At 40.8% G+C, this 16,290-nt stretch overlaps 1 protein-coding gene across 3 annotated transcripts in view; it reads right to left on the reverse strand.

Moving 5' to 3' along the window:
* Nucleotides 1-16,290, reverse strand: part of TNRC6A (trinucleotide repeat containing adaptor 6A) — a 104,771-nt gene that overhangs the window by 77,815 nt on the left and 10,666 nt on the right. For all 3 annotated transcript variants that reach the window (XM_080831704.1, XM_080831706.1, XM_080831705.1), the window contains one exon: nucleotides 1,436-1,523. In XM_080831704.1, the coding sequence (XP_080687830.1) occupies nucleotides 1,436-1,523 (88 nt within the window). The remainder of the gene's footprint in view (nucleotides 1-1,435; nucleotides 1,524-16,290) is intronic.

Raw genomic sequence — 16,290 nt, forward strand, 5'->3', positions numbered from 1 at the left:
ATGTACTCCTGTCACTCAATCTGAAACAGAAGCATCAACGGAAGTCACTCTCCCTTCATATTCTGCCAACAAACTCTGTGGGTTCTTGCCAATCCCTGCACCAGCATCTGAGCCTCTAATTTCTACCTCTTCCAATTCAAGCCCACGGTTTGTTAAGACAAACATTCTCAAGCACAAACTTTTACATCAGTCTACTGAAATGTCTTTGGTGTTTTCCCCAACACTCAGTGGCTGAAACCAGGACGAGAGTCCACAGTTAACACCAATCCTCTGCAGTCTCATCCTCTGACACTTCTGCCCTTGGCGTCCCACTCCCACCAATCAAAACCCATACTTCTATAAGGCTGTGGGCGCTTACTGCGGATTTTACTCTGCTTGGAATCCCTTTCTATTCCACTCCTTGTTCACTTGGCTAATTTCTACTCTAAGAAAATTTTCCCTTCCCTTGGTCCCATTCCAGCCTGAGTCAAGCAGTTCTCTGTCTTCAACAGCTCCCCACCTACCACAGATTTGGACGCTGTGTTCTTCCCTACTAAATAATGTGAAGAAAAGTGTACAGCTGTAATACACCGCCTGGCACAAAAGAGGTGTAGGTCAGAAATTAAAGTCAGAACTGCCATTGATACAGAAGTGGAACAGTGATTTCACTGGGTCATTTAGAACATTTTTAAGGTCCTTGAAACGTTGATACAGTAGGAGATGAGTGCCCAGCACTGTCCTCAGGATTATTAATTTGTAAAAAAAAAAAAAAAGCAAAAACAAAAAAACTTTGTAATTATGAACATAATCTTTCCTTTTCTATGATTTGTACTGTTTTGGTTCACAGTTTCTGACAGCGTATGGGGCTAGAGATCTTCTGCAGCAAATTATGTCTTAGGCTTATTTTCAAATATCTTACTGTAAACAGCAAATTCTTGAAATCAGCCCAGGTACTCAACAAAAAGTAGAAAGAAAACTGACACTTTATTTCCTATTATGTGCATTTTGTGTATTACGTTATCTCGTTTAATTAAATTCTCCTCTGACAAAACATAAGGAAACTAAGGCCCAGAGAGGCTAAACAAAGCTGAAGGACACACCATGTAGCACGCCCTGTGGGAGAGCCAGATTTCAATGCAGCTACAAGTTGCTCGCTCTTCTCACATATAGAGATGCATATATTATGAAAACCCAGGAAGAGCTGATTGAAAGATAAAGACCTATATAAACCACTTACCTTTGAAAAAACTACTGGCAAGATTAAATAACTATGCATTAAATTGTATACACTTGGCAAGTTACTACATATGCATAATCAAAAACATTAAATATTAAAATGAATCTCCACTGAAATTAAAACATTCAATCAAATGCTTTTAAAAAATCCAATTAGAGTAGTTTTCTTTTTAAATCTGTTTAGACCGCTTAACATAGATAGTTGATACATATATACTACCTTCTTTTGAGCAGCTTCCTTCTTTTTCTTGTCGTCTTTTTTCTTTTTCTTTTCTTCCATCAACTGTTCTTCTTCTTGCACTAAATCCCTGAACCACACAGTTGCAATTAACGTTCCCAAAATGTATTAAGAAATAGAAATAATGTTGCATACAGATTCATTTTCACTCTTATTAGAAGACATGGCAAATTACTCTCTTTATCATTAATCAAAATAAAACCCAGCTTGCAACCTCCATCTAACTCTGGAGACACTACTTAGTACTCTGCTTTAGGAAGTCAAAGTAGCAGAGCTTTGAGCTTCATGTCATGTCAAGGAAGACAACCTAAAATTAGCAAATTTTACTCTGGGAAACAAGCTACACCCTCTGATTCTAGAATGTAAACACTGTGTGAGCCAGAGTTACCTTGCTTCTGGCCCCAACTATCAATTAGCAGCTAGTAGCAGTGCCTCAGACCTCCCCACCATCCTCTCTGCCCAGGTATCTAGGGGTACTGTTGGCTTTCCTTGCCCTAAAAAGCTTTATTAACTATTTTTTAAACACAAGGTATTCATAGAAAGATCATGTAGTTCAGCTTTACAGTAATTTCATGGCCCATAAATATTCCAAACTATTCTTTCAGTACATGGGAATCAATAATATACTCATTATATAAGTTTGTTTCAATTCTTAAAATAACAAATGCTGAAAGTTGTCAACAGAACCCCTGGTTCAGGATTTCAAAATGACAGACAGACTGAGTAAATGGATCTGCCTCTTCTTTTCCACTCCACCTTACTGAAATGAAAGGAAACAAGGTAATATACATCTCTTCGGAGCTGAGGCATAAACAAGAGCAAAGAAAGCTACAACCCAAGAATAAACACAAGAAAAGTCTTGAATGGATGGATGGATGTTCCACCCTTTGGCAGAGCTCTAGAGAGGCTCCAACAGAGCTAGGAGAGCAGAAATAGACACGGAGCAAAAAGACTGCCTAAGGAATAGAAAGGCCACAGCTATTCAACTCCTCCTACCCACTTTCCATCCCCAAGACTACATGGCTACACATAGCAGCTACACTTGAATCCTGCCTAAAACCAAAGAAACACTCTCTAAAGAAACAAAACCTCGGCAGGAGGCAGGCAGGGCTCCTGCAAGAGGTCTGGTGCCCCAGATCAAAGTTCTCTTTATTGGAAACTACCACCACTCTCCTCCATCACACCCCAGACTAAAGCCTGCCAATCACCATACTTCTCAGACACAGAGCTCAGTACCAGCCTTTCTGGTCAAGGCAGGAGCCTCTAAGAAATGAGAAAACTTCGAAGAAAAGTTAAGAGGAGACTCACTTCAGTTACCTACATTAATAACCTAGATTCAAGAACCTAAACCTTCATCCACAATATCAGACAACCAAAAATCAGATTCTTGACGAAAATCAACAGACAAAGAGAAAATTTCTAACTCTGCCCTGAGGAAGCGAGGAAGCTTCCCAGAGGGAACATTATAAATAACAGACAGACAAGGCAAGGTTCAAGGAACATGAACCAGACATTTGGGGAACTGCAAATAATTTATCAAGGCTGAAAAGCAGATGGCATTGGGGATGCAGAAAAGAAAATGAGAAAGACAAGTAAACACAGAGGAAACTGCAAGGGATGCCACAAGGTGGAGCGCAATGAGATGACACTCTAAGCTGGCTTGCAGACAGAGGAACTGGGAGGAGCCACAGGAAGGCAGGCAGTGAAAAACAAACTGAGTGACACCACAGATGACTGCCAGGTGATCCAGCAAGGTTGAGTATGTGACTGCTGAAGTCAGTGAGAAGTTGCAAGGAGATAACTGTTGCTATACTCCCTTGCCATTTTGTTCCAAGCAGGACTGCCATGTGGCTAACGGAGTAGCAAAACAGACTCACGCCAACCACAACCATGACTCATTCTCCCCTCTTCTGTGAGGGAGGCAAGGAGAGTGAGCGAGCTCACTCACACTGTAATCCTGGGTAAGTCAGGGACCGAGCTAGCCACACATATGATTAAGAGTAAAATCAGTAAACAAATGAACTTATATCACAGTCATGTCATCCATCAAAAGCAGATTACTAGCTCTAACTACTTAACCTTCTACAGCCTCAGTGCCCTCCTTAAAATTGGAGATTAATTTCTGTACTTCTACTTCATACCATTTTTGTTAGGATTAAATGAAGGGTGCTTACTTAACACAGTGTCTCTAGTAAGCACTCAAATGCCTAGTTAGGAACTCCTCTCACCTGTTCTCAGTGGGATCCATGACTGTCTTTACTTTTGTCAAGATTTATGGGCACTTATGATACAGAAACATCAGGAATCTTCAGCATTTGTTCTCTGTGTCCTCCTGTGATTAGACACAGGTCCTTGGTCCAGTCTTGTTTTCTGTCTCCATAATTCTAACCTATGGCATGCTCCCTTACTATTTACCTGGAATTTTTTCTCTCTTCTCAAATTTCATTCTGAAGGGTTTTTGATGAGGTTAGCAAGTATTTTCCTAGCCCAAAATGGTGGCTTTAGTAGTTAAAAGATGTAATACATTAGCTCTCAAGAAACTACTACAGTATCAGCTGATACTCTTTTTTTTTTTTTTTTAAAGATTTTATTTATTTACTTGACAGAAAGAGAGATCAGAAGTAGGCAGAGAGTCAGGCGGGGGGCGGGGGGGGGGAAGCAGGCTCTCTGCTCAGCAGGGATGCTGACGCAGATGTGGGGCTTGATCCCAGGACCCTGAGATCATGACCTGAGCCGAAGGCAGCGGCTTAATCCACTGAGCCACCCAGGCACCCCAGCATCAGCTGATACTCTTAAGCACAGCGGCAAGTTTTGTTCAGCACTGTAACCACAGCCAACTGACCACACCTGACCCACATCTTCTCCTTCAGAAAGTTAAGTGGAAAAACATATAAATATACCCCCTGTGCCCAAACACTGGCTTTCAGGATTTAAATGCTAGTAGATTCATTTAAGACATCTGACTCTATCGTTTACATATCTATGAAAAAGAAAGGGCTGACGGATCTGATAGGTCTAGGTGGTCCATCATATTTGACATATGCTCCACAAAGACAACATTCCAGTCAGCAATCATTCATTCCTTGAATTGGGTACCCCAATTCTGCAAGTCCTGGACCTAGGAACAAGAACAAACTTCAAAGTGATTAAAACATCAGTGATTAAGAGTGTGTGGGTGGCTCAGTCAGTTAAGCGTCCCACTCTTGATTTCAGCCCAGGTCATGATCTCAGGGTTGTGAGATCAAGGCCTGGGTCTCAGGCTCTGTGCTGAACCAAGAGCCTGCTTAAGATTCTCTCTGCAGGGGCGCCTGGGTGGCTCAGTCATTAAGTGTCTGCCTTCGGCTCAGGTCATGATCCTAGAGTTCTGAGATCGAGCCCCACATGGGGCTCCCTGCTCCACGGGAAGCCTGTTTCTCCCTCTCCCACTCCCCCTGCTGTGTTCCCTCTCTTGCTGTGTCTCTCTCTGTCAAATAAATAAATAAAAATCTCTAAAAAAAAATAAAAAATAAGATTCTCTCTGCTCCTCCCCACCCGCTCCCCTTTCTCTCCCTCTATAAATAAATAAGTAAATGTCAGTAACTATGCTGGGCACTTTATGTATATTTTCCCATTTTACTATCACTTTTTAAAAAGTGATAAAGATGTGGGACGCCTGGGTGGCTCAGTCAGTTGGGCAGCTGCCTTCAGTTCAGGTCATGATCCCGGTGTCCTGGGATCGAGTGCCACATCGGGCTCCTTTCTCAGCGGGGAGCCTGCTTCTCCCTCTGCCTCTGCCTGCCACTCTGCCTGCCTGTACTCACGCGCTCTCTCTGACAAATAAATAAATTTAAAAAAAAAAAGTGATAAAGATGTTACCCGTTTACTGATGAAGAGACTGAACCATAGGAAAGCGAAATGAATTGTCCAAGGTCATAAAGCTAGTACAGGGTAGAGATAAAATTCAAATCAAGGCTCTCAATGTCCTGGTCTTTCCTCTAGAGCATGAAACCTCCCACAGTAAAGTACTAGCTCCTTTTAGGAGCCACAGAGAATAAATCCTTTGGCCTTAGACAGATTAATTGCTCTATCTCCTTCCTTACAATGTATCTTTTCCCCAGACTGTGTGCCTCCTCAATCCTTTCCTTATAGCCTTCTACCTTTTACAAGAACACTTAGAATGTACAGCAGGAAAGACAAAGTAGTAGATTTCCAAGAATCATGGCTGTGTGATCAGGAGCAAGAACCGGGGGGGTGGGTGGGTGGGAATCAAAGACAAAGACTGAACAGCAACTGGTCTGAAGAGGGAATCAGGTACTAGTGATCTTTAAGAGAGCAACTGTAGGGGCACCTGGGTGGCTCAGTAGTTAAGTGTCTGCCTTTGGCTCAGGTCACGATCCCAGCATCCTGGGATTAAGCCCGGCATCCGGCTACCTGCTCAGTGGGAATCCTGCTTCTCCCTCTTGCACTCCCCCTGCTTGTGCTCCCTCTCTTGCTGTGTCTCTGTCAAATAAATAAAATCTTAAAAAAGAGAGAGAGCGCAGACTTAACTACAACATTTATTTCGTGAATGTCTGTGGGAGATACAACTAGCAAATGGCTGTAAGGTCCCACATTGGAGGAGTTCAACAGCTTAAAAAGAAAGAGAAATAGGAAGGTAGCTCGAATGGTACCAGAAATGAGCAAAAATGTTTGTCCTCGAGGAAAACTCATCATGGAAATGCCAGGTGCATGACAGAGTACACAGTATGCTATGGTCTGTGTAAAAAGCAAGAAAGAGGATATGCACTCTCTTTTCCCTGTATGTGTACAAAATGACTGTGAAGGAACACCTAAGGAACAAATAGTGACTGTGGGGAGGAGGAGGGAGGAACTAGGCTGGTGGGGGATGGGAGGAAGGCTCTCACTGTACAAACCTTTTCATGTATTTTAATTTCTGATTCATCTGTGAAAGATAGCATTGAAAAATTAAATATTAGGGGAACCTGGGGGGCTCAGTAGGTTAAGCACCTGCCTTCAGCTCAGGTTATGATCTCAGGGTCCTGTGATCAAGTCCCAGTGTCAGGGTCCCCACTGGGTGAGTAGTCTGCTTCTCCCTCTACCCCCACCCCTGGCTTGTGCCCTCTCTCTCTCTCTAAGTAAAATCTTTAAAAATAATTAAATATTTAAAAAATTTTCAAGCATTAATATTAAATAAGTAAGTTTTAATATTTAAAAAGTAAAAGACTGTTCTCAGTTTCTGGTTTGCTGGGAGATTTGGTCATGGGCGCATGCTATATTTTGTTAGATTTCTTGCCTGTAGTGACTGAAATGGTTATATGATTTCCATATTTTGATGGCTAATGTGATTAACTGTATTGATGGATTTTCTAGTAGTGAACCAAGCTTGCATTTGTTAGTATAAACTAAATTCTAAATACTCCTTGTGGGGTGCCTGGTTGGCTCAGTCGGTTAAGCAACTGCCCTCGGTTCAGGTCATGATCCCATGGTCCTGGGATGGAGCCCCGCATGGGGCTCCCTGCTCAGCAAGGAGCCTGCTTCTCCCTCTCCCTGCCTGCTACTCCCCCTACTTGTGCTCTGTCAAATAAATAAATAAATAAAATCTTCAGAAAATTAATAAATAAAAAAGTAAACACTATTTTTTAAAGACATACTGCTAGTTTTTCTTTTTGACAAATACAGATTAAAAGATGAAACTATAGGGCACCTGGGTGGCTCAGTGTGTTAAGCCTCTGCCTTCAGCTCAGGTCATGATCTCAGGGTCCTGGGATCAAGCCCCGCATCAGGCTCTCTGCTCAGCAGGGAGCCTGTTCCCCCACTCTCTCTGCCTACTTGTGATCTCTCTCTGCGTCAGACAAATAAAATCTTAAAAAAAAAAAAAAAGATGAAACTATAATGTTATACGTTTTTCTTCTCTCTCTCTCTTTTTTTTAAACTAATTTTATTGGTAAAAATGTTCAAGAGTAATAATATCTGGCAACAATGAGAGTTAAAAGGTTCTCTCTCACATTTTACATTGCCAGTGGAAAACTACTACAATTTGTTGGGAAGTACTGTGTTAAGAATTTTAACAACTGAATTTTGACACATTCTAGCCAGCCACCCCATTCTGCAGAATGTTATCTGACACCAATAAACCCCTAGAATGCAAGGCCATGTGCCCATCATACTTCACTGCAACGTCCATAAGGGCTGGAAAGCAGAAAAACAGAATGTCCATCAATAAAGAAACAGCTCTTCTATGGCATAGCATAGCATGTTGTATTGAAAAGGAATTGATTTGTTTATTGGTATGAAAACAAGTTCCTTTTAAAAAAATTTTTTTAAGATTTTACTATTTTACTAAATCTTTAAACAATTTTTAAAGATTTTACTTTAAGTTACTAGTACACTCAGCATGGGGCTCAAACCCACAACCCCAAGATCAAGAGTCACATACTCCACTGACTCAGCCAACCAGGAGCCCCAGGAATATTCCTTATTTAAAATAAGAAAAGCAAATTGCAGAAATGTGAACATGTTATCCCATAGTTTCTTAAAGCTTTCTGTATGTGTATGTGAACTTTATACAAATTTAGATAAAGACACGAGGAAACTCTCCTAGACTAGGAATAGCAGAGTAAACTCACAACAGGACCAACTACTTAAAGAAATTATTATGTTTTTTAAAAAAGTGCAAGTCAGGGGCTCCTGGCTGGCTAAGTCAGAAGAACATAAAACTCCTGATCTCGGGGTAGTGAGTTCGCATCCCATGCTGGGCGCAGGGATTACTTAAATAAATTAAAAAAAAAAAAAAAAAAAAGTATCTCAATTTGAAATGTTGTGTTACGTGTATGTTACTTTTGTAAATTAGTACTAAAGCAATGTTTATGAAAACACCATAATATCTAGGATTTGCTTTCGCTATCCAGGCCCCACCCCATGGCTCCAAAAAACAAAAAGAGAAAAATGCAACATGATTAACAAAATGTTGGCAATTGTTGAAACTGGGTAATGGGTCCATTTATCTTCCTGATTCTGTTCTCTATTAATGCGTTATGTTTGAAATTTTCCACACTAAAACATAAAAAATTACAAGCCTCCACACGAGTGATTAAAGGCAACAAGAGGGGAGATTAGAGACAGAGGAAGAAGCAAAAGTGTGTCAGAACCAGAGTCCTGGGAGCTGGAAAAGAATGGGTAAGGCAAGGGCCCATGATGGCAGCAGGACACAGCTGGGATCAGAATGCCCCTCCTTGTCTTGCTCTTCCTGATGCTTGATGGGTCAGTTTTTTCTATATCCCCAACATGACTATCGTTAAAAGTAATCACTTCCAAAGGGTACTCTTGTAAAATGCTGAAGTATGGACTAATAAAGCACACTGTTGAAGAATTTGGAAGCATCTAATATCAGATTCTCAAATGTGACTATGTTATGATCCATTAATTCCAATCAAAGCCCATAAAAAAGAAATTGTACAAAAATAGATACTGCAAAATAGCCTAAAAGCCAGTCAGTAGAGAAAAGTTATCAGAGCATAATGTACTCATACCATGGAATCCAACAGTAGTTTAAGAAATGGAAGGGAGTTTGTAGATGTCCATGGTGTGCAGAAGAGTTAACACAGCAGGTCTGAGACTGTGATCCTTAGAAAGGCTGGCCCTTGACTGGTGTGAAGGAAGCTGGATTTCAGAGAGGTTCCCACCATTCCCTAACTGGTAAGGGTAAACTGTATGAACAATACAGTTTATGCTGAAAACCTTTCCTTTTGGGAATCTGGAATTTTGGTACGTGTTAGACAGAGGGTGCATACGTGACCAGCCCCGGGCACTGAATTTCTAATGAGCTTTCCTGGTAGACATTTTACACATGTTGTCATAATTTGATACTACACAAATTAAGCATGTCCTGTGTGACATGACAGGGAGAGAACTCTTGGCAACTTGCACCTACTTTCCTCTGGAATTTGTCCAATGTGCCCTTTCCCTTTGCTGATACTTCTGATGAAATAAATCATGGTCATGAGTATAACTAACTGTATGCTGAATCCCAGGGAATCATCAAACCTGAGGACAGTCTTGGGGACCACCTGACAAACATGGATTTACAGGTAAAGATCTCTAGGACATACTGCTGAGTCAAAAGAAAGTCAATATTCAGATCAGTGTATCATTTGTTAGAAAAACAAGAAGAAAATCCCATTACAAAGTACCCATTTTCCACAGTACAGTAGGGAAGCAGACCCTCAAGGTACCTGGACGAGCTGACTCTGCATCTAAAATTATTTAGTGATAACCTGTGCAGTGTTTAGCCAATAAAACAATAATACTGGCTTAGGAATTCCTATAAGGCGGGGCACCTGTGTGGCTCAGTCATTAAGGAATTCCTGTAAGCCAAGCAGTCTCTGTGGACTGGGAGAACCTAAGCAGAAAACACAATTTTATTTTATTATTTTTTTCTTAGAAAACATAATTTTAAGCTATAATTTTATAGAAACAACTTAAACACACCTGAAACAAGGAAACAAGTTATCATTTGGTGGAGGCTGTAAAGCAAGTTTAGGAAAATAAAACATGCACATGAGCTGTTAGAGCTATGGAAGGCTTCAAGGAGCAGTAGAAGAAGCGGATCTTGAAGGATCTTAAAGAAGAATCTTCTACAGCGAGGTGGGCCTTTTCAGGCAAGGGAGCACAGAGGGGCATGGACACCAGCAAAGCAGGGAGACTTGTCAGCATGGTGATTTCAGGGAGCAGGACTGACAGGGAAAGAAAAAGGGAGGAAAAGCTGGGTAAAGTTGGACATGCATTGCTAAACACGGTAAGAAAGCTGCTGCAATAATTCGAGTAAAGGTGCAATGCTCTACACCAAAATGGCAGACTGAACCGGAAATGAAAAGCAGAGTAACACCAAGGTAATCATGAGAAACTGGAAAAGCTGACAGTAGTAAGAACAATGACAGGAGCGGTAGATTAATGGCAACTCCAGATTTTAGGAAGTAAACATTTTAAAATGGAGGTTCTGCTGTTCAACTGATTATACAGTAATGGGACAAGGAGTTATTGTTTGTTTTATGAAACAGAAGACCTGGGGCAGCGTCCCAGAGGGCCCAACTAGTCTATCAGTCAGCAACTTACCATAAGGCTGCTCATCATGGGCAGAAGCCAGCTGTATGCAACAAGCTGGTTATGAAAATACATTTCACATCTTCTGCCAAAAATGCTCTTCTCCTACTTTTCCCCTTACACTCTACTTTCTCCCAGCCTTCCTGCTTCCTCTTTTTAGCTGCTTGCCAACCCTCCCTTCTCTTTTCGTCCTTCTCATCCTCCTACACGTAAATTAATCACCAAAGCCAGTCTAGCACCCCACAGCACAAAGCCACCGGTAGCCGTCAAAACTATGATCTTGCCACATGGTAGAGATGGAAACCCAGCTGCAGCAAAAATACGCAAGAATGAAATCAGGGGTTTGGAGAAGTTTTTCAAAACCTTTGGCAGTGATATGAAGAAAACAGAGTAAAAATGAAGTTTTACAAATAAAGACTAGTACTTATTTGCAGGTAGAAAAGGGGTCAGGAAATAAAAGTATTGGAGAAAGTGGTGGCAGGGAGGGTGGCACAAGAGAGGCTAGTTTCCAATCACGGCCAGTTTAATTTCCACAAATGCTGAAGGAGTTCAATAAGTGATGCGTCCATAAAATGGAATAGTATTCAACTATAAAACAGAGACAACCGTCCATGTTCTGGTAGGAAAGGATGTGGAAGGCCTGCAGTTAACTGGAAGAAAACTAAGGTTCAGTATACTATGTTTTGTGTTAAGAGGAAGCGAGAGATAAAAATATATTATCCCCACGTTTTGTATTTGCATAATGCTGGAAACACACATAAATAACAATACCTATTTGTGACAGGAATATGGGGAGCAAAAAGGACCAGAGAAAGGACGGCAACAATACTGTATATTTATAGATACTACTTGATTTTGAACCATAAAGCACAGACCGAAAGCTTAGCTTTGGAGGCATGGGTGGTAGTGAAGAGTCAGCATACCTTCCTCTTAAGAATGAAGGGAAAATAGGGGCGCCTGGGTGATTTAGTGGATTAAGGCCTCTGCCGTTGGCTCGGGTTGTGATCCTGGGGTCCTGAGATCGAGCTCCGCATCGGGCTCTCTGCTCAGCGGAGAGCCTATTTCCCTTCCTCTCTCTGCCTCTCTGCCTACTTGTGATCTGTCAAATAAATAAATAAAATCTTAAAAAAAAAAAAAAGAATGAAGTATAGGGAAAGGGAAAACAGGATAGAGACAGCAGTGACTTATCAGATGATAGAGTCTGGATCTCTTCAAAAAGTAAGAGGTTGAGTGTAAAGGAGGCTTCCACTGGCCCCATAATCTAAGCAACAAAATAAGGCAAATAAACAATTACAACCCTTGAATAGAATAATATAAGAATCTATGAGTCCTTACTGATATTAACAAAAGAATGGATGTATGAACAAACAGGGTAAAGGGAAAGATCTTGAGGCAGAACATCAACTAATGTAGAAAGAATGATAGCCCTGAAAAGTCACTATTTGGTGATCCATTGATTCAGGCAAGAATCCTGATGAAAAACAAGGTATTTTACAGTCTCTAAGTTCCCCCAACAATAATTATTAATTACAAAAGCAAAAATCTGAATTTTATGGTTACAAACCTGACACATTACCGCCTTAACCAAGTAATTGCAGTTATCATCATCGGTAATGCAACAAATGAACACCACGCACCTCCTGATAGGACACACTAGCTAACACACATGTGTTCTGCGCTACTCCTGCCAAAAATGCATAACCTGAACCCAGTCAAGAGGAACATCACAACAGCTTCCGGCCTCCAGAGCTGGGGGAGGGTACGTTTCTGCGGCTTTAAACCGCCATGTCTGTGGTGGTGTTTCGGTCATGGATGCACCAGAAAGCCAAGAACAAAGGTGTTGGTCCTAATGTGCGCTGCTGACTTGCCATCTCAGTAAGAAAGGACTATCTGCCCTGTGGGGGGGGTGGGGGTGGGGCGTGTTCTGTTCCTAGGTCACTCTGAGACAGAGCAGCTGCCCAGTCCAGGGAGCAGGCCTTGGGTTGGAATCTATGTGTGGGTTTCCTGACGGCCCCACAAGAGGAACATTGTACCCCAAAGCCCCCCGGACATTCACAGTACCCCATCCTTGTCTCCTTGCTTTGGTTTCTTCTTGCCCCATCTGGCAGCAGGTTTATAAAGGAATATTCTGTGAGCAAGTACTAAAGCCCCAAACAGCAACCTGTGGAAAGTGTCAGTGGCCCTTTGAAGTCAGCATAAGATCAGCTAGCATTGTCCCTTTGGGCCTTGATTTGTAGCAAATATCCAGGGCTGGGTGTCTGGCCCTTGTGAATATTAGAGAGGAAGTTTTAGAAGGATCACCGGATTGCGGACTGGTTCTTACAAAGCAACAATATTAAAAATCATTTTGTTTAAAAAAAAAAAAAGAGAGGAAACATCACACAAATATGAACTGAGAGACATCCTACAGAAAGACTAGCCTGGACTCTGTAAAAAATACCAAGATCTTCAAAAATAGAGAAACTTCCAAAATGCAGGTGACTAAACGAATGTGAAAACCACAAGCAACCTGTATTCCTGAACTGAATCTCTAACAAGAAAAAGTTTTCTGATTTACTCTAAAAGGCATTATTGAAACAACTGGCAAAATTTGAGTAAGATCTATAGCTTCACTATTAAGACTGTACCAATATTACTGTCCCAATTTTGATAATGGTACTGTAGTTACTAAGGAAATGTCTTTGGGGTGCCTGGGTGGGTGGGTCAGACAGCTAAGCGTCTGACTTCAGCCCAGGTCTTCATCTCAGGGTTGTGAGTTCAAGCCCTGTGTTGGCAACCTACTAAAAAAAAAAAAGTCTTTGATTTTAAGAAATAACTATTTAAAAGTTTTTAGGGCTAAAGGAACATCATGCTTTCAGGTCATTCTAAAAGGATCCAGAAAAAAAAAATTACTGTTTTTTTCTTGTATGTAACAAGAGAGAATGATAAAGCAAATGTGTTTGAATGTTAGCATCTGAGTAACACAGGTGAAGGCTATTCAGGAATTCTTTGCTCTATTCTTGCAAAATTTCTCTAAATCTTAATTATTTTAAAATAAAAAGCTTAGAGGGGCAATGGGTGGCTCAATCATAAAGTTGTCTGCCTTCAGCTCAGGTCATGTTCCCAGGGTCCTGGGATCAAGACCCGCATCAGGCTCCCTGCTCAGCAAGAAGCCTGCTCTCCCTCTCCCTCTGCCCCTGCTTGTGTCCCCTCTGTCTCTATCAAATAAAGAAAATCTTAAAATAAAATAAAATAAAATACTTAGGTTGAGGACAGTTGGGTGAGATTAGAAACAGAACAGATACCCTACCACAATGATAGAAGCACTCTGTAGTTTGCAAGCGCTTTGAGAGATTATCCACTGGAAGCTGAAGGCTGACACACAGAACTGAGGTTACTGCTATTTGACGCTTAGAAACCAAGGATCAGAAGGTCTAAATGACTTGTATGGTAGGTACAAGGTAATGGTAAGGCTGACCCAAAACCTGGTTTGCTGAACTACCCTCCTAAACTCTACTCCTCTTTTGAGGCTTAAGTTAATTACTAGCTCCTTCATGATTCTTTCCAACTCCCACAAACTTCACCCTTCACCTCTCATTAAACAATGTTCATTTTCTAATTATTTCAGATGTTAATCTCACTCTTCCAAATAGGACTAATTGCTGCTTGGAGGGCAAAAACCAGTTCTACTTGTATTGTACACCCCAGCATTGGGCACTGCAATTAAATTCCTGCTTCTTTGCTTTTACTAACACTCTAACTCTATCACCAACCACCAAAGAGGCATTCTTTTCACTCTTACTTTTACCCACATTCTGGTTAAGGACCATCCTACTTCAGTCTCCAATACCTACTTGTGTAAGCACCTTATTTCTCTTAAGCCTCCATCTCCTCATTTATAAGAAGTCTCAAACTGTACCTCCTCCCCAGGGCTGTTGTGAAAATTAAATTAAGTAATGCAGAGAAAGTGCTTAACAGATGTATATAATGTATACACTCATTGTTAGCTACAAGACTTAGGTACAAAACACTGCTCTAAAGCTAAGGTTAGGACACAAAGGTTCCAACTGAAAGGAGAACCTGCAGTAGAAAACAGAACTGATGCAGCTCTTTGAGTGGCTATCATCAAGAAGACAAAAGATAAATAAGTGCTGGTGAGGACACAGAAGAAAGGGAACCCAGTGTACACTGCTGAGAATGTACACTGGTGAACCCATGACAGAAAACAGTTTGTAGGTTCCTCAAAAAAATTAAAGATACAACTACCAGTGAGCCAGTAATCCCACTTTTGGGTATACAACCAAAGGAAATAAAACCAAGGTCTCAAAAAGGTTATCTGCACTTCCATGTTGACTGCAGCATGATTCACAATAGCCAAGATACGGAAACAGCCCAAGTGTCCACCAGTGAATGATGCAGATGTGGCACACATGTGTCTATGTTGTGTGTCTCTACACACGATGGAGTATTATTCAGCCACCAGAAAGAAGGAAATTCTGCCATTTCCAACAACCTGGATGGGTCTTTAAGGCACTGTGCTAAGTGAAGTCAGTCAGACAGAGAAAGACAAATACTACTTATCACTTATACATGGAATCTAAAAAGAGATGAACTTGTAGAAACAAAGTAGAACAGTGGTTACCAGGGGTATGGAATGGAAGAATTGGGGAGATGCTGTCACAGTATACAAACTTGCAACTAGAATAGGAGTAAGTTCTAGAAATCTAATGAATAGAATAGTGATTACAGCCAACAAAACTATTATATACTTCAAAGTTGCTAAAAGACTAGATCTCAAATGTTCTCACCAAAAAGGAATGCTAATTATGTGACATGACAGAGGTGTTAGCTAACACTATAGCGGTAATCATACCGCAATACATAAACATATCATATCAGCACACTCTATACCTTCAACTTACACACAGATTCCAGTATCTTTAAAACAAAAAACAAAACAAACAAAAAACAGCACACGAGGGCAATGCACTAACCACTGGGGGTGGGGGTGGGGGGGATGAATTGTCAATTATATCCTTATAAAGCTGGAAAAAATTAAAATTAAAAAGCAAAAATGAAAACAGAACTCAATACATAAGAACAATTATTACAGCACAATGAAGAATAAGGTAGATGCCAGAACAATTCAAGATCCCAGGTTCCAAACCAGACCAAACCAAGTACCAGGTACCAAAAAAAGACAAAGGTATCAAAACTCCAGACCAAACTCTTATGAATATAGACACCAAAATCTTCAACAGAAGACTAATAAATTGAACCAGCAACATATAAACAGGACTAATGACCATGCTCAACCAAGATTTACCCCAGGAATTCAAGGTTGGTTTAACATATGAAAATCAATATACTACAACATATTAACAGAACAAAGGACTGGAACTACATGATCTCACTAGATACAGAAAAAGCATTTGACAAAATCCACCCTTTCATGACAAGACAAAAACACTCAAACTAGAAATAGAAGGAAACTTCCTTAACCTGATAAAGGCCATCGACAAAAGCCCACAGATCACAACACAAGTAAAGGTTAAAACTGAAAGCTTTTCCTCCAAGATGAGAATTGAGACAAGAATGTCTGCTCTTGCCATTTGTAGTCAACACTGTACAGTAGGTTCTATTCAGAAAAACTGGGCAAGAAAAATACGTAAAAGGCATCAAGATTGGAAAGGAAGTTGTAAAACCATCTCTATTTCCTGATGATACAATGTTACAGAGGGAGAGTACTAAAGAATACACACACACACTGACTTCGAGAA

The sequence above is a fragment of the Martes martes genome, assembly GCF_963455335.1.
Source record: "Martes martes genome assembly, contig: SUPER_18_unloc_1, whole genome shotgun sequence".
Taxonomy (NCBI): Eukaryota; Metazoa; Chordata; class Mammalia; order Carnivora; family Mustelidae; genus Martes; species Martes martes.